This window comes from Dreissena polymorpha, chromosome 7 (genome assembly GCF_020536995.1).
Source record: "Dreissena polymorpha isolate Duluth1 chromosome 7, UMN_Dpol_1.0, whole genome shotgun sequence".
Classification (NCBI taxonomy): domain Eukaryota; kingdom Metazoa; phylum Mollusca; class Bivalvia; order Myida; family Dreissenidae; genus Dreissena; species Dreissena polymorpha.
In genome coordinates this window covers 60,261,831-60,281,227 of record NC_068361.1, presented here as the reverse complement: position 1 = coordinate 60,281,227, position 19,397 = coordinate 60,261,831, and the positions used below count along the sequence as shown (strand labels likewise).

Sequence of the window (19,397 nt, the reverse complement as noted above, 5' to 3'; positions counted from 1 at the left end):
TAACCACATGTAATCAATCTCATCATAAAGTTAATGGCTTAGACCTTGTAAATTTTGTCAACAATTTCAAAATGAATCCGATATGACAATATCATCACAATGTATTAAGTTAATTGAATAAATGTTCCTGTAAGGAATAAAAAAATGTCAAACTTGTTTTACGCTCAAGCAAATTTTCAATCCACTGTTCAGACAGATAAACAAACAGCATTATCCTGTTTGACAATGTATTTAAATTTATCAGTATGGACTTATTGTACACAGCCAGTCACATGTATAGATGATACCAGTAATAAACAGATTTAACCCTTTGCATGCTGGGTAATTTGTCTTCTGCTAAAATGTCGTCTGCTGAATTTCTAAAATTAGCATTTTCTTGGATTTTTTTTCAAAGAATACTATCAGAATAGCAAACAGTTTGGATCCTGATGAGACGCCACGTTCTGTGGCGTCTCATCTGGATCCAAACTGTTTGCAAAGGCCTTCAAAATTCGGTTCACGCACTGAAAGGGTTAATGATAGACTATAAATTGCAGTGCATCAACTGCATATTTGTGAATAAAATTATAATAAAATGTTCATTCATAAATATCCAGTTATACATCAACATGATCAAGTCAAAGTTGTCGCATTACGAATCAAAGTTTGAAGAGCTCATGAAAACACTTGAGAAAAAGATGGACATCAGATTGCGTGACAAATCCATTCCCCACCCAGAGGTGTTCTTCAGTTATTCATGGGTTAACTCGCAACAAGCAGTCACTCTTGGAACAAGGTACAGTATAGTGATGTATAACCTTCCCTCATATTTGTTCTTCAGCTACTTATGGGTTAACTCACAACATGCAGCCACCCTTGGGATAAGGTAGAATAGTGTTTTATAATCTTGCATCAGATTTCATGTTTCCCCATGCACAGAGAGGTAATACAAAATTACTTCTAAGGAAAATGGAAACATGCAGTCAAATTGTTGGCTTTGTTGCATTGCATAGATATTGGCTATTTTATTTGTGAGATGTGTGGCAAAGATTCCTGTTCAGTGAACTTCCCCTCAATGAAGTCTATCCCCTAATGAATTTTCATATTGAAAGCTTTAGTGGTTTTACAATTTTCTTTACAACAACAACTGCACAGTCATGAGATGCTGCAATTCGTCTTAACCCTTTTAGCAAAGTGAAAATGGCTATGTGCAAACAGCATAAAACCAGCACACCCTGCGAGTATCTTGGTCATGGTTTCATGCTGTCTGCTACTCATTAGTATTTAAGTGTTGGAAATGAACCCTTTAAAATTTTGATCTAGTAAGAAAGGTCTTTAATTGAATTAAAATTTCTGAGGGACAAAAATGGGTCAAAATATGTATCTAAGTGGTAAAGGGTTAATGGGATCTATGTACCTATAAAGTTTCAATGGGATCTATGTACCTATGAAGTTTCATGGGATCTATGTACCTATAAAGTTTCATGGATCTATGTACCTATGAAGTTTCATGGGATCTATGTACCTATGAAGTTTCATGGGATCTATGTACCTATGAAGTTTCATGGGATCTATGTACCTATGAAGTTTCATGGGATCTACCGTATACGTGCGCTTATAAGACGCCCTTGCTTATAAGACGCACCCCGATTTCGGACTTTATAATCGGTGGATTTAAGACTGACCCGCGTGTAAGACGCGGTCAAATTTTGACGTATCATCGGCCGAAAAACGGCAGAATGTTGAAGAAAATCAATAAGAAACACATTGAGAATTTTCAAACTCGCGCTGCATACAATTAGTAATTCACGCAAGTCCGAAAAATAAAACAATCAAACAACAAAGTAAATAATATTTGTTTATTTCATGATATATAAGTAGGTTTTAATTTATTTTCAAGTATTATTCATACATTAAAAATAATTTTCAAATTAACACAATTTCTAACAATTGCGTATTTAATCAATTTGCCATAACAATTTCAAACATATTACGTTCGTAATTGATCGTATCAGTCATCTTAAAATCCTTCGAAATCCTCATCATCACTTTCACCAAACAGTTCGTAGAATTCCTCACTAGTGAGATTGTCATCGTAAACCCAGTAGCCGATATCATCATCATCATCGTCGCAATCACTAACCTTTGCACAGGCCGATACATCCTCAGATTGATCGCGATTTTCCACAAGATCATCAAACAACTCGTCGTCCTGTGTACCATCCATTGAGTTTGAGATAATAAGAGTTTCGTTTGCGTTTCATTTTGACGATTCCAGTAGTTGTAATTTGTTAATATAATTGTATTGTTTGACGGGTATTGAAAACTATAATTGACAGATATAGATTATCTTGATTATGCAAATGTTACGCCCATTGTCTATAGGTAATGCCTACTTTCATAAAATTAGCCAATCGCGTGATAGAGTGAAATCACGGGTCAAGAAGAAAGCCACCTGTGGATAATTGCATGCGGTCGCTCTTTGCTCCCGCTGTCGTGGGTCCCTAATAAATAAGGTGTCATCGCCATAAGGGGGTCGTCTGAATGAACGTGTTTATTTAACAATTGACAGTTGCAAACTGGTAACTATTTTCAGACGATACCCTTATTACCATTTATGTCTTAATTGACAATTAACAGCGTCGAAAAAAGACGATCAGGTGATACAAATTTGTAAAAGCACTTGTAATCGCGTGTCCATTTAACAATTAACAGTTTCAAGCTGTGAACTGATTTTGCTGTTATTTTAAGCATGTTTGGCATCGTGTCGCCGCTTACACACGTATACTATTATGTCCAATTTATATGACATTTAACGACGTCGCGCGCAGACAATCGGGTGATACAAACTTTTCAAGTATAACCATGGACAATATAACGCCTTACGACCCCAAAATAACAAAATTCAAATAAAAAGTAGTAGACAAACAAAATCAATAACGATACATTTTATTTCAAGTAAATCTGTAACTGAACATATAGTCCGAGAGCCCACGGGTGTTTATTGCAAGTTTTAAGGCCAAGATTTTTTTTTGTATATTCGAAAAGGGTATTTTATATCCTTCCAGAAAACCCATTTCTTAAGTGTCACAGCCGTATATATCTATGATTTTTTTGGTAAAATCACTCAAAATCGAAAGTTTTTCTGCTGATTTCTGGAATAATTATATAAATACACATTTTCAGTCATGCGAATTAACCCAGGGTTTCCGATTTGGGGTTTTAAAATAGGTATCAGAGACCTTTTCAATAATTTAGTGAAAAAAATATAATTTTCCATGTTTTTTTGTTTTTTTAAAGTTAAAAACCACAAAAATTCTCATATTTTTAGCCGAATTTGCCCATTTTTCAATTTTTAATTCTGCAAATTCTTTTTACAAAGTTAACAATTTCCAACATATTTGTCTAATTAGTGTTTTAAAAACACACATATGGCCTCCTTGTTTAATTCCAACAACGACTTTTTTTGATTACCATCTATTAGTGATTTTGGGGGGAAATGAATAAAATCACTCACAAAACTGCTGATTTCTGGAATAATTTGATTTAATTAGATTTATAAGACATGTGATCATTATAACAATCAAATATTGTTCGCATATTTATTTTACAGGTCTATATAGATATATTTATATGTTTAACATCACTTTTATGAAAAGATCCGATACATTTATGGTGCTTATAGGTTAAAAACCACTAAATTCTTAACATTTGTAGCCGTTTTTGCCCATTTTCCAAGCTAAAGTTCTTCGGTCTTTGTTACCATGTAAACAATTTTCAATATGTCTGTCTCATTTGAGTTCTAAAAATGCACACAGTGTCTCCCTATTTTAGTGCATAATTTTTTTTTAATGTCTTTTTAAAGTCATTGGGGGTGTGGAGTGGGGGACGACCTAAGTCACACGCAAAACTGCAGGTTTCTGCACCAAAATGTCATTAATTAGACATGTGATCATTATAAATGGTAAAATGTTGTTCATTCATGTACATATGTATATAAAATCACACAAAATAAAATATTGAATCAAATGCTTACATTATGCCAAGATTGTGTGCACAGTTTGCTTATAGGTTAAAAACCGCTTAATGTTGAGAAAAATGAAATTTACACAATTTTGCCTTTTTTGATATGATTAAATTAATCTAATTACAATAAAAATAAACTGCAATCATTTCTATGTCCAAACATTGGTAACATAGTATATATATTCTTTAAAATCCTGTAAATAGACCAATACTGACCTGTTTAATGTTTGAACCACTTTTACAAAAGTTGATTCCCTTTGATTTAAACACGCCATGATCAGTCTGCAGAGGTCAAAATAAAATTATGAAAAACAGAAGGACTTGCCTAGATTTACAAGTATAAGTTCAGGTAAGTAATGTTTTTTTATCTATTAATGTACTATTTCAAACTTCATACACTATAGGCTTAATTTTATATAGTATAACCGTTTGTTTGAAATATGTTTAAACATCGAACAGTTCCTGTGTATGACATGTTGATGACTTTTCCAGTTCATATTGACCATCTGTGCATGTTAACTCAGCATACCTTGGTAAAACAGTACTATAAGTACTTCAACAAAAGGCTTAGAATAGCATTTTACAAAAAAAAAGAGAAAGTGTACAGAAGGGTCATTTTCATTTTTTTTAGAAAGTGTAATAGTATACGGATATGCACATTTTCGGATAAATTCTACTTTAAATGGTGCTCCCAAAGTTACGGGCATCATGCTGAACGTTAGTCATACTATGAGGCTGTCTGTGGAATTGTGTGTCATTAAATAATCTTTCACATCATCACGGTATAACAAATCCCAGTGACAGACTGCCTTTTTTAGCGAAACTATAATGTACGCCAAGATAATCATTTATAATTCTGAATTTAAATACGCATTTGGTCTACAGAGTTATTTTTTCTTTCCAGAAATGTTTGAATGATATAAAGGGAACAGTAACAAAGTTTATCAGCAGCAAGCAAACTATGCAGGTTGGTTGAATGAAGTTTCTAGTTCTTATTAAAAAAGGTTAAAAAACACCAAATTTCTAAATTCTTTTACCTGCCTTTGCCCTATAAAAGTTATTTTTTCAAAGTCTTATTACTATGTTAAAAATGTTTTCAATTTACTCTGTTTTTATTTTTCTTCATTACTATTCAAATATGTTATTGTTTAATTATCCATCCATAAATTGATTGTACTACAACAATAACAACAACAGTACATGTATTGTATATTTCAGGTCTTGCTGTCAAGGTCGTCAAACTGGTTGTGCATTGAGAACTCAAACCCTCACATGGGAGTACCAGTTTTGGGGGTAAGGATGGTACATGTTTGAAAATCACTCAAAAGGCCTGGAAATATGAAAATAACATTTCCTGAATGTAGAACTGTAGAAAATAATGTTGTCACACAAGTAATGTTTCAATGAAATGAGTTCAGTAATTCAATCTGACTGATAAGAATACTTTGCTGAATGATGATATTTGCATTTCTACCAGCCAATAATACCATCTTGATCTTATTAACATAGACCAAACCCATCCTGGAATACGACCAAAACTAGAGAAAGGGGCTTTCACGATTCGACGGACATCAAAGATGTTTTCACGTTCTCCAGTAGATCTTGTACTAGAGCAGTCGATAAATGCAGATGCCGCCTCGAGATTAACTGGGATTTCGTCATTCAGTACTAAAGAAGGTGCTCGTCAACGTTGGATGCTTACACAGACATCTAGAAGGACTATTGTAAATAGTCTTCTCACAAAATCAGGAATGATATCGTACGATAGTCCTGCACAAGAACTGAAACAGTCACGTATTGAACGCGACAATAACGACTTGCAAAAGCTGGTGTCTGGAATCGAGACCAGAATGAATCCATTAAGCAGTGATTACAGAAATGATGAACTTATTTGCATCTCCACTGGCAAGATTGTTTCCAAAGATATTGCAGATGATTTATTGACGATGGAGAAACAGGGAAGTGCCTGGATGGAACAATTTGCAAGTGGAGGCTTTCTCGACTCCTCACGATTTGAAAAGCCTATTCCAAGAAGGAAGGTTAAGAATTTCGCAGATTGTGCTAATAAAATGACTGTTACAAGAAAGGATAACACCATAAGGCAACTGACTTGTTCAAGAGATCTGTTTGGTCGATTGCTATACTTGGCCACAACAATTGAAATAGATCTGAAGAAAATCTTCTCGTTTCCACTAACGCCAGTGCCACTTTCCCTAGCACATGTTGATGGGAGTGTAACGAAAACAGATAAATCGAAATTAATGAAGATTCTAGAAGACAGAATAACAAGTGAACCACCCCAAAGAATTGACGCAACTATCATTGACGGCATGTTCTTGATTCAGACAATGACCGCTTTGCCGAGTACATTTGCCGAGATAGCAAAGGTGATAATTTCTCGATTGTCCGGCTTATCTTCCCGTGTGGACTTTGTGTGTGATACGTACAGACATCCATCCATTAAAGACATTGAAAGGACATCGCGTAGCGCAGTTGTTGGTGGATTCATTGTGTCTGGTCGAGATCAAAGAAGACCAAAGGAATTTCATAAAGCATTGCGATCAGAGTCATTCAAGACCTCTTTTTTGGTTTTCCTGTCAGAAGAGTGGGCGAGAAATGAATATGCACCATTTTTGAAGGACTGTTGTCTCTATTTTGGGCATGTTACAGGTTCACGTCAGACCAGGAAACAGTTAGTCGCATTGAAATAGGCGATTTGGCCTGTAAACACGAAGAAGCAGACACGCGTATTATCTGGCACCTTCATCACATTGCGCAACATACCGAAGACTCACAAAATGTAGTCATACGCTGTAGTGACACCGATGTTTTGGTTATCCTTTGAACTATGCAGGAAAGTATTCATTGAATGTATGGATGGATGTTGGACTCAGTAGCAGTAACAACAGGAGATATATAGAAGTCAACAAGCTCGGATCCGTCCTTGGGCAAAGTATTTGTGATGCCTTACCTGCAGTGCATGCTTTTACAGGCTGCGATTACACTGCAGCATTTGTCCGCAAGGGAAAGGTTAGGCCATTCTCTCTTGTCGAGAAGTCTACATTATTCCAGAAAGCATTTGCTGCCCTTGGAGAAAGTCAGGAAGTTACACCAGAAACAGAGAGTACTATTGAGTCATTTGTTTGTGCGATGTATGGGAAGCCAGGATTATGTGATGTTGAAAGTGTCAGATACTCCATCTTCCGAACAAAGTTTGCACCAACTGATGAAGCACAACCACTCGGTAAAATTAAAGGTGCAGATGCAACTCTTCTACCTCCTTCAAAACCTGTTTTACACCAAAAGCTACTACAGACAAATTTGGTGTCGTATATTTGGCGGCATGCTCACAAGGCAGTCCTTCTGGAATTGGATCCAACAGAAAATGGATGGTTGGAAGATGATGGATACTTTAAGTTGAAGTGGTTTTCTGGACCACAATTACCTACAGACATTGAACGTGTGCTTTCGGAGAGCGTTGATGAGCCAGATGACACTGATGAAGTTGAGTTGGAGATTGATGATATCGATGGTGATGACGAAGATTGTTCAAATACTGATTAATACAACAATGAAATATTAGCATGAATAATCATGTTTTGGCATTTGCTTAAATGTACTAGCTAAACTGGATGACTTTACTTACACATAGATGAATATGGAAATGGTTGCTTTTAGTCATGTGAAAGATTTATGATGTACACATACTTAGTACATAACAAGGCCGGATGACAATTATAATGTTCGTCATTATTTACTTTGTAAATACATTTTAGTTAAAAAAATATATTTATTGAAAGTATACGTAGTTATACTATTGTTTTATGTTGATAAGAATTGTGCGTGATAAATGCTAGTAGATGTGTGTACATAAAAACAGTACATGTATAAAATATGATAATTTATCATGTATACAAAGTATGTTTAATGTCTAGATGAAATTAAATAATTGTTTGATTTTCGTGACAAATGTTGTTAAAAAAAATAAAAAAATAAAATAAAGTATACGTAGTTAAACTATTGTTTCATGTTGATAAGAATTGTTCGTGATAAATTCTAGTAGATGTGTGAACATGAAAAACAGTACATGTATGAAATATAATAATTTATTATGTACATAAAGTATGGTTAATGTCTTAGATGAAATTAAATAATTGTTTGATTTTCATGCCAAATGTTGTTACATGTAACAGTTGTGTGACATAAAATGTTAGTAAATGTTTTGTTTATAATGATACTGTAAATGTATAACATATAGTACAGATTTTTGCGTTCCGTAACAAAGTATTGTAATAAATCAAGAAAGTCGTTAAAAGGACCAAGTGGTCCTTTTTCAACCTATAAACACTAATATCAATACATTAGATTATGTTTAACTGAAAATACTGAATATGTTAAAGGGCATATTTAAGCAATGTTAGATCATTTAAAATGTCAGCAGATAAATTTCGAAATTTGCAGTGGGTATGAAAACCGCTGAAATAAATCAGGTGAATTGACTCAAAAAGAAAGAATATATTAAAAATTTAGTGGTTTTTAACCTACAAGTACACTGTACTCATTGAAATGTTTTGTTTTGAGCTATGTTATACGCATATGTACAAAGACGAAGAGTGCTTATTATTATCGTGATCACATGTCTTTTAAATCTAACTATATCAAATTATTCCAAAAATAAGCAGTTTTGTGTTTGATTTCGTTTATTGTTCCTGAAATCTCACTAAAATTCTTCATTAACAAATGTTCATGTTTGAATTAAATCAGGAGAACCTTTTGTGTGTTTTTAATACAGTATTTAGACTAATATGTTGAACATTATTTCAGTAGAGTAAAAATTCGATGAACTAAAACCTGAAAAATGGACTAAAACAGCTAAACTAGTTAAAATTTAGTGGTTTTTAACCTACATAAACTGTAAAAAAAATAGTGGTTTTAACCTAAAATCACTCTGCGATTATTGCATGGTTTGTTTAGAGTGCAATTGTATATATGCGAACAATATTTGATTGTTATAATGATCACATGTTTTATAAATCTAATTAAATCGAATTATTCCAGAAATCAGCAGTTATGTGAATGATATTTTTCATTTCCCCCCAAAATCACTAATAGATGCTGATCAAAAAAAGTCGTTGTTGGAATGAAACAAGGAGGCCATATGTGTGTTTTTAAAACACTAATTAGACAAATATGTTGGAAATTGTTAACTTTGTAAAAAGAATTTGCAGAATTAAAAATTGAAAAATGGGCAAATTCGGCTAAAAAAATGAGAATTTTTGTGGTTTTTAACTTTTAAAAATAAAATACCTGGAAAATAATATTTTTTTCACTGAATTATCGAAAAGGTCTCTGATACCTATTTTAAACCCCCAAAACGGAAACCCTGGGTTAATTCGCATGACTGAAAATGTGTATTTATTTAATTATTCCAGAAATCAGCAGAAAAACTTTCGATTTTGAGTGATTTTACCAAAAAAATCATAGATATATACGGCTGTGACACTTAAGAAATGGGTTTTCTGGAAGGATATAAAATACCATTTTCAAATATACAAAAAAAAATCTTGGCCTCAAAACTTGCAATAAACACCCGTGGGCTCTCGGACTAATAGCGTTCCGATACACGGTACGGGCAAATACAGACTTTAGAGAAAATGCAAATGGCTGCCGCGATGATTCAAAACAATTGACAAGTGTCCAACTTGGCCAGCGTAAGCCCAGTAAACTCTATATTTTGAAAAATTTCCCTTATTTTCACAAGTATCTCGCTTATAAGACGCGACTCCCACTTTAACTTATTAATTTGAGTCTTAAAAATGCGTCTTATAAGCGCACGTATACGGTATGTACCTATGAAGTTTCATGGGATCTATGTACCTATGAAGTTTCATGGGATCTATGTACCTATGAAGTTTCATGGGATCTATGTACCTATGAAGTTTCATGGATCTATGTACCTATGAAGTTTCATGGGATCAATGTACCTATGAAGTTTCAAGTTGATATATTAAATAGTCTTAAGACCTATGCTATTTATATGCTCCATCACTGATCGAAGTACTTCCTTTATGTCACAAAGTCAGAGGATACAAAAACTATCTATGAGCCTTGCTCTAGGAAACAAGGGCTGTTTGTAAAACATGCATGCCCCCCATATGGGCTCTCCATTGTAGTGACAGCCATTGTGTGGATATGTTTTTTGTCACTGTGACCTTGACCTTTGACCTAGTGACCTGAAAATAAATAGGGGTTCATCTGCCAGTCATGATCAATGTACCTATGAAGTTTCAAGATCCCAGCCATAAGCGTTCTTGAGTTATCATCCGGAAACCATTTTACTATTTCGGGTCACCGTGACCTTGACCTTTGACCTAGTGACCTGAAAATCAATAGGGGTCATCTGCGAGTCATGATCAATCTACCTATCAAGTTTCATGATCCTTGGAATAAGCGTTCTTCAGTTATCATCCAAAAACCATTTTACTATTTCGGGTCACCTTGACCTTTGACCTAGTGACCTTAAAATCGATAGGGGTCATCTGCGAGTCATGATCAATGTACCTATGAAGTTTCGTGATCCTAGGCATAAGCGTTCTTGAGTTATCATCCGGAAACCATTTTACTATTTCGGGTCACCATGACCTTGACCTTTGACCTAGTGACCTCAAAATCAATAGGGATCATCTGCAAGTCATGATCAATGTACCTATGAAGTTTCATGATCGTTGCCATTAGCGTTCTTGAGTTATCATCTGGAAACCATTTTACTATATCAGGTTACCATGACCTTGACCATTGATATAGTGACCTGAAAATCAATAGGGGTCAACTGCGAGTCATGATCAATCTACCTATCAAGTTTCATGATCCTAGGCACAAGCGTTCTTGAGTTATCATCCGGAAACCATTTTACTATTTGGGGTCACCGTGACCTTGGCCTTTGACCTAGTGACCTGAAAATCAATAGGGGTCATCTGCGAGTCATGATCAATGTACCTATGAAATTTCATGATCCTAGGCATAAGCGTTCTTGAGTTATCATCCGGAAACAATTTTACTATTTCTGGTCACTGTGACCTTGACCTTTGACCTAGTGACCTGAAAATCGAAAGGGGTCATCTGCCAGCCATTATCAATCTACCTATCAAGTTTCATGATCCTAGGCATAAGCGTTCTTGAGTTATCATCTGGAAACCATTTTACTATTTTGGGTCACAGTGACTTTGACCTAGTGACCTGAAAATCAATAGGGGTCATCTGCGAGTCATGATCAATCTACCTATAAAGTTTCATAATCTTAGGCCTAAGCGTTCTTGAGTTATCATCCGGAAACCATTTAACTATTTTGGGTCACTGTGACCTTGACCTTTGACCTAGTGACCTGAAAATCAATATGGATTATCTGCGAGTCATGATCAATCTACCTATTAAGTTTCATTATCCTAGGCCTAAGCGTTCTTGAGTTATCATCCGGAAACCATTTTACTATTTCGGGTCACCGTGACTTTGACCTTTGACTTAGTGACCTCAAAATCGATAGGGGTCATCTGCCAGTCATGATCAATGTACCTATGAAGTTTCATGATCCTAGGCCCAAGCGTTCTTGAGTTATCATCCGGAAACCACCTGGTGGACGGACCGACCGAAAGACCGACATGTGCAAAGCAATATACCCCCTCTTCTTCAAAGGGGGGCATAAAAAGGGGGCTTGATTGTTGTGGGGCTTGATTGTTGTGGGGCTTGATTGTTGTGGGGCTTGATTGTTGAGGGGCTTGATTGTTGTGCATCAAGTGTTGTCCTAGATTAGCCTGTGCAGCCTACACAAGCTAATCAGGGAAAACACTTTTGGCTTTTATGATTGTTTTTCATTTAAAGGAATTATATATTCTAAACAAAAATCATGTGTAAGCAAAAGTGTCATCACAGATTAGCCTGTGCATAGGCTAATCTGGAACGCTACTTTATGCACATGCATTTAGCCCTGTTTTCCCAAGTCAGGGATTATTTATTATTATTTTATTATTTTTATAATTTTATCTCCAGAAATCAGTGACAGATAATTGTACTCAATGGTTTGTTGGGTTCCACAGGGAGCTGCCAGGGGCCCTAGGGGAGGAGGATCCTCGTGAACTGAAAGGATACCTGGAGGATCAGGGTATACCCTGCTGGATTGATGAGGAACGCGTTGGCATGGTAACAGATACTTATGAGCCTCGCTATGTAAATAAGGGGTTTAATGCATGTGCGTTAAGTGTTGTACCAGATTAGTCTGCGCAGTCTGTTTAGGCGGAAATTGTTGTTCCTGATTAGCCTGTGTGGACTGCACAGGCCAGTCTCAGACCACACTTAAAGTCATGGTTCGCGGAGATATAAATGGGCAGAATCGTAAGAAAACGTGTTTTTATTATGCCCCTGGTAGGGTGGCATATATCAGTTGAACTGTCCGTCAGTGTGTCAGTATGTCAGTCAGTCTGTCCGTCCATCCGAAAAAAAGTTTAACATTTGCCATAACTTTTTCACTATTGAAGATAATTGGCATGCATGTGTATCTCATGGAGCTGCACATTTTGAGTGGTGAAAAGTCAAGGTCAAGGTCATCCTTTAAGGTCAGATGTCAAAATTATGGCGTCTGTCCGTCCGAAAACTTTAACATTGGCCATAACTTTTTCAATATTAAAGATAGCAACTTGATATTTGGCATGCATGTGCATCTCACTGAGCTGCACATTTTGAGTGGTGAAAGGTGAAGGTAAAGGTCATCCCTCAAGGACAAATGTCTAATATGTGGCGTCTGTTCGTCCGTCCAAAAACTTTAACATTGGCCGTAACTTTTTCACTATTGAAGATAGCAACTTGATATTTGGCATGCATGTGTATCTCATGGAGCTGAACATTTTGAGTGGTGAAAGGTGAAGGTCATCCTTCAAGGTAAAATGTCAAATATATGGCGTCTGTCCGTCCGAAAACTTTTACATTGGCCATAACTTTTTCAATATTGAAGATAGCAACTTGATATTTGGCATGCATGTGCATCTCATGGAGCTGCACATTTTCAGTGGTGAAAGGTTAAGGTCAAGGTCATCCTTCAAGGTCAAATGTCAAATATATGGCGTCTGTCCGTCCGAAAACTTTAATATTGGCCATAACTTTTTCACTATTGAAGATAGCAACTTGATATTTGGCATGCATGTGTTTCTCATGGAGCTGCACATTTTCAGTGGTGAAAGGTGAAGGTCAAGGTCATCCTTTAAGGTCAAATGTCAAATATATGGCGTCTGTATGTCCGAAAACTTTAATATTGGCCATAACTTTTTCAATATTGAAGATAGCAACTTGATATTTGGCATGCACGTGTATCTCACGAAGCTGCACATTTTGAGTGGTGGATGTTCAAGGTCAAGGTCATCCTTCAAGGTCAAAGGTCATTTATTTATTTTTTTTCAAAGCGGCCTTCTCATGAAGCTGCACATTTTTAGTGGTGGCAGGTCAAGGTCATTGGTCAAGGTCATCCTTCAAGGTCAAAGGTCAAAAATAAAATAAAAAAATCAAAGAGGCATTATCATGAAGTTGCACATTTTGAGTGGTGGAAGTTTAAGGTCAAGGTCATCCTTCAAGGTCAAGGTCATCCTTCAAGGTCTAAGGTCAAAAATAATAATTTTTAAGCGGCATTCTCATTGAAGCTGCACATTTTGAGTGGTGGAAGTTCAAGGTCATCCTTGAAGGTCAAAGGTAAAAAATAATAATCAAAGCGGCGCAATAGGGGGCATTGTGTTTCTGACGAACACATCTCTTGTTGAGGATATCACTGGAAATCTGGTTAAAATCGGTTGAAAACAAACAATATAGCAATTTTTATTTTGAGGTCGTGTACGGTAAAGTACTAAAACGACCTAATTAATATTCATGATTCGACACATTAATTGAAACCTAAACAAACAAAATTGCGGATAATGGCGAATTTTGCGGAGAGAAGGTAAGAACAAATGCAGATACATCTGTTACAAACAGAAACTGAGTTGCAACGCTACGTTTTTGCTAAATTTATGTATTTATCTTCCATACATGTATGCTAATTATGCTTAGCGAGAGCTAAAGATAGATATAATTGCATAACTCGCGACACTGCATTGATTTTTGCCTATTGCATGTATTCATGATCATGTATATATTATTTTATTGATTCAAAACCGATTTTGACCAGGTTTTCGATGTCAACCTCGATAAAAAATACATTTCAATGAATTTATGTAAAGTTTATTTTTTGCTTTACGATTAATATGCAAGACAACGATCTTTTCCGCGAATGGGGACTTGAACTCACAAACATAAAAACCCCTTTTCACAGATTGTTGCTTATATACTTAGTTTCATTTAACCCTTTGCATGCTGAGAAATTTGTCGTCTGCTAAAATGTCGTCTGCTGAATTTCTAAAACTAGCATTTTCTTCGATTTTTTTCAAAGAATATTATCAGAATAGCAAACAGTTTGGATCCTGATGAGACGCCAGGTTCTGTGGCGTCTCATCTGGATCCAAACTTTAAGGCAAAGGCCTTCAAAATTCGGTTCCCGCACTGAAAGGGTTAAGTAAACCTAATTATTTTTAGCTTGATTGTATCTTATCTACATACTATGCTTGGCATATTTTCACCCTACACAAACTACAATTTTGTCTATTTTTGCCCTATACATTCTATGTTTTTGTCTGTTTTCACCCTATACTTTTTATGATTTTGGATGTTTTTGCCCTATATGTACTATGATTTAGTCCGTTTTTTGCTCTATACAATACATACTATGATTCTACTACTTTAGAATGGTCTCATAGAGGATATAGCTGAAGGGTTACTTCAAGCAAAGGTGGTGATAGTGTGCGTGTCTGACGAGTACACAGAGTCTCCTACGTGTAACACTGAGTTCAGGTAGGAGCTTAACCCTTTTAGTGCGGGAACCGAATTTTGAAGGCCTTTGCAAACAGTTTGGATCCAGATGAGACGCCACAGCACTTGGCGTCTCATCAGGATCCAAACTGTTTGCTGTTCTGATAGTATTCTTTGAAAAAAATCGAAGAAAATGCTAATTTTAGAAATTCAGCAGACGACATTTTAGCAGAAGACAAATTTCCAAGCATGCAAAGGGTTAACGATCGATTTAACAAGATTTCCATGTGAGCCTCTCTCTGGGAAAACAGGGCTTAATGCATGTGCAAAAAGTGGCGTCCCAGATAATTAAATATAGCCTCTGCAGTCCGGCTAAACTGGAGTTTTTGTTTGAAGAGACTTCTTTAAACGAAAAATACCATAAAAGAGGCAAGTGTCATTCCAGATTAGCCTGTGCGGACTGTTTTTCCAGAGCACTGAAGGCTCATATATTTTCACAGAGGTTTTGGTAGATTATAATATGGGTTGTAATTAAAAGGGACAAATCAGACAAATTCATTATTTTCATTTACTTTCCACCATTTTTTTTTTGCTTTTTGAAACGTTTAAACAGAAGAATTTGTGGGAATAACAATGTCATGACATTTAAACATTCAAATCATTTTGCTGTAAAACAGTTAAGTAAAAAATTCTGTGAAAATTATTTACTCACTGTTTTTTTTCACATTATGTTTTAATTTTTTACTGTTTAAAATAATGAATTGCCTGTTTAAAAGCACTTTTATTTTTCTGGAACACCCCTGAAAGCATACTATAAAAAATAGACTAAATTACTTATAATAATGTTTTGTTTATTTGTATGTATGTACATGTATTCAACATATTTTCTTGCAGTTGCAGATATAAATATATAAGTGTTTTGTCCTACCCACAGAAAAAATATAGTAGTTGATTAGAAGAAGAATACTAAGCAAGTGAAATAAACAGTCATGGAAATAAGGAGTTTCATCCAATATGCCTGAATTCTAATTTTAATTCTTAAGACAAATAAATGTAACAAAAATGTGGCCTGTTTTCTTTGAAAACATGAGTTACTTTAGAGATGGTTTTGTTTGTTCTAGGTATGCAGTTCACAAGTTGAAGCTTCCCCCTATTTTTGCAGTGGTCGGTACAGGAGACAAATGGAGGGAGACTGCGGTAGGGCTAACTTAAATATTCATTAGGCTGTTTAGGTTTATTTATAATATGTGATGGGTTTTGAAAGCCAAACGCGTTGCGAAAATATTTTGGGGTCTTTTACTGGGTTGGAATAACTCTATCCTGCCTCATGCAGAATAATATTTTTGTATTGGCTATTCCATTTCTCACGATTACTGTGTACTTTTCTGTTTTAGGCAAGTAAACGCTCACAATATATCCAGTGACTGAAATTTAGTCTTTGGAATAAATATAAAATGATTTTACGAAAACATAATCTAGATGACATCATGTAATACAAAATCGTGTTATTTCCTATCAAGAATGTTACCTGTTTATTTGATTAGAAGACAGAAAATGTTATGGCATCCTGTTCAGCGATGGTCCTATAGGTGCACCCATAAGAACCAAACTTAGTTTTTACCATTTTGAAAAAAATCAACTGCTGCTTTCGTTTAGATAGTAGATTGGCTGACTATTTCATTATGCTGTGATCGATTGTGAGCTAGGCAATGTAAAATACTCTCCAATAGGGACCTGAGGTCAGGATCTTGTCTTATAGTGAATATGTCTTATAATCAAGTAAGTACACTATTCAATGAGGAAATTTGATACGTCAGAAACTTAATATACATGTATTAATACAGTACTAAATGTCTTTACAGATTCCCCCAATGTGCATACCAGTGCATGATTTATTTCAACATTGACTAGAACTTTTAGTTTAAGTTTTAAATGGACAATTTTGGCCCTTTTTTTTTAATTCTGTATATAAATGATAAAATGTGATTAATCAAATTTTATTCTGTATTTGAATGATAAAATGTTATGATTTTAATACTGGCAAACATATTGGTAAGTGAATTAACAAATTCAAGTTGTTGTTTCTAGGCACCAACACTTTTGGCAAAAATAAGGTACATATACTTATTCATTTTTTAGAAAAATTTGTGAATAGAGTGCTTTTAATATTTCTGACATTGCTGGCAGAATATATTTAGGCAGTGCTCTGTGAAAAAGGGGTTGAATGCATGTACGTAAAGTGGCATTCCATATTAGCCTGTACAGTCTGCACATGCTAATAAGGGACGACACTTTCCGCCCAAACTGGATTTTTGCTAAGAAGACTTTCTGCAAACGAAAAATACTGTAAAAGCGGAAAGTATTGTTGCTGATTAGCCTGTGTGGACTGCACAGGCTAATTATTATTATACCAGATTTATATAGCGCCCTTTTCATGCAAGAGTGCACGTCCAAAGGCGCTTAATCCAAATCCAAGAAAATCCTAATCCAAGATGACACTTTATGCACAAGCATTTAACCCCCTTTTTAATAGCTTAATTACATTACCTGCTATCATATTGCTACTCACTCCGAAGGATCGTAATTCTTCCGGAATTTTCTGTCCGAAGAATCCCACACTTTTCATAAACCCGACGGTCAGGTCAGAACGGTCATCAAGCGTTGACCCTTCAAGAGTCGTGGACGCAACAAGCATAGTTCAGATCAAAGTAGGGAAAGTTCCGTTTGTCGGGACTTTTCACCACACGATCTTGACCATATGCCACCGGGAGATGCCAGGCATTGGTCCTAACCCCGTGACGACACCGGACAAAATTTGCCCGGTCCGTTCATTGGGAACGACCAGTTGACCGGTCCGGAGACTTCACCGGTCACCGGTCAACATTGTTCGGTTCGGTCACCGGTCATGCTATGACCGGTCACCGGTCCACCGGTCCGGTCACCGGTCATGCTATGACCGGTCCGGTCACCGGTCATTGACCCGTCCGGTCACTGGTCATGCTATGACCGGTCCGGTCACCAGTCAACCAGTCACCGGTCATTGACCGGTCCGGTCACCGGTCATGTAATGACCGATCCGGTCACCGGGTACCGGTCTGTGCCACAGACCGTTCCGGTCACCGTAGATGTTGACACTACCTTGTCAGTACTCCACAAAGGTAGACGCAGCAGCGTTTCTACTGTGAATCACAGACATAAACGTGTAGTGTCTGATGTTTCAGGCTACTCCTCCACCTCGGGCTCGTCGTCGTATGACTCATCGTCTACTTCAACTAACCCTCATCATTATCGGAGGGGACGTAGTTCACGCTCACCGAGTGTTTCTCGGCGTAGATTGCCTCGTAAAGAGTGATCACGCCAGCGCTCTGGGGGATGTTCGATCAGGAAACATCATTCCCAGCGCCGCCGAACAGTGTCTCGGCATCGCAGGGATAAGGGACATAGACCTTCCTCTATTATGCGCTCTCGGACTCCTAGGTCCCCTAGTCGATCCTTCTCTGAGGAATCTATTGACACCCTTCCACGTGTGTCGGCCTCTATTTTGGCCTCAACACACACTTCAGCCGTTCCTACAACCACTGAGCATAATTTGTATTCAAACACTAGTTTGCATACATATCAGGCTCAAGGTACAGGGTTTAATCTAACCACTTCGGCTGCGTTTTCAGCCCCACGGGTCTCTCCCACATTGCATAGAAGTATACCCCGGGCTGCCGCTACACCATCAAATCCCAATACTTTGTGGATCCAACAGTCGCCGGGAATCTTTGTCCCTTTTTCGACAGATCCTTTACCAGCGACCTCTGGTATTCAAAGTGAGTCTGCTGACTTGATCTCTGATAGACCTAACTCACCAGCTATATCCTTGATGGTGCCGGAAAACTATTCTCTCATGATAGAAGTGAATGAATCTATTATTCCTACTTCTGTATCCACCGGTTTCAATCAATCCAATGCTCACGCAGACGGTTCGATTGCGGTGGGTTCGGAGTCTAATGAGGCCGAACTTTATTATTTGGCCTCCATCAATCAGGTTTACGAACTAATGTTCAATACCTTAGATGAGGACTTCTGCCCCCGCCCTTCCTTGTCTCTCACAGGATCTGCGGTTACCGTTACAGAACAGGTAGCCCGCAGACGAGAGCCCGGCAGGATAAGTAAGGCGACTTCCCTAGTGGATCTCCGCCTTCCTATTAGCTCTTCCACAATGGCTGTTTTCTAGTCACTTGAGCCAGCCAATAAGCCTTCGCCATCTCCATGGAAAGCCCCTAAGGAGCTGACGGAGCCTAAACAGATGGACGGCAGGAAAAGTTATAAGGCCCCGGTACCCGACCCTTCTACCGGTTTGGACCTTTCCAAACTTCCGGTTCCTGATGCTGACATTAAGAAGCTGTCACTTACAATGCCTTCATCATCTACCCATACAGCAGTCCCTCTTTCCCTGTTGGAAAATTGGGAGCTGAGAGAACGCCGTTCCATAGGTCAGGCTAACCAGCTAGATCTCATGACAGCCA

The 19,397-nt window shown here is 36.9% G+C and overlaps 1 protein-coding gene across 1 annotated transcript in view; it reads left to right on the top strand.

The window, feature by feature from the left end:
- The window catches only part of LOC127839751 (uncharacterized), a 136,693-nt gene that overhangs the window by 103,957 nt on the left and 13,339 nt on the right, over positions 1-19,397 (top strand). The window contains exons 57-60 of the mRNA XM_052368137.1: positions 597-775; positions 12,096-12,198; positions 14,819-14,925; positions 16,005-16,080. Coding sequence (XP_052224097.1) covers positions 597-775; positions 12,096-12,198; positions 14,819-14,925; positions 16,005-16,080 — 465 coding nt within the window. The remainder of the gene's footprint in view (positions 1-596; positions 776-12,095; positions 12,199-14,818; positions 14,926-16,004; positions 16,081-19,397) is intronic.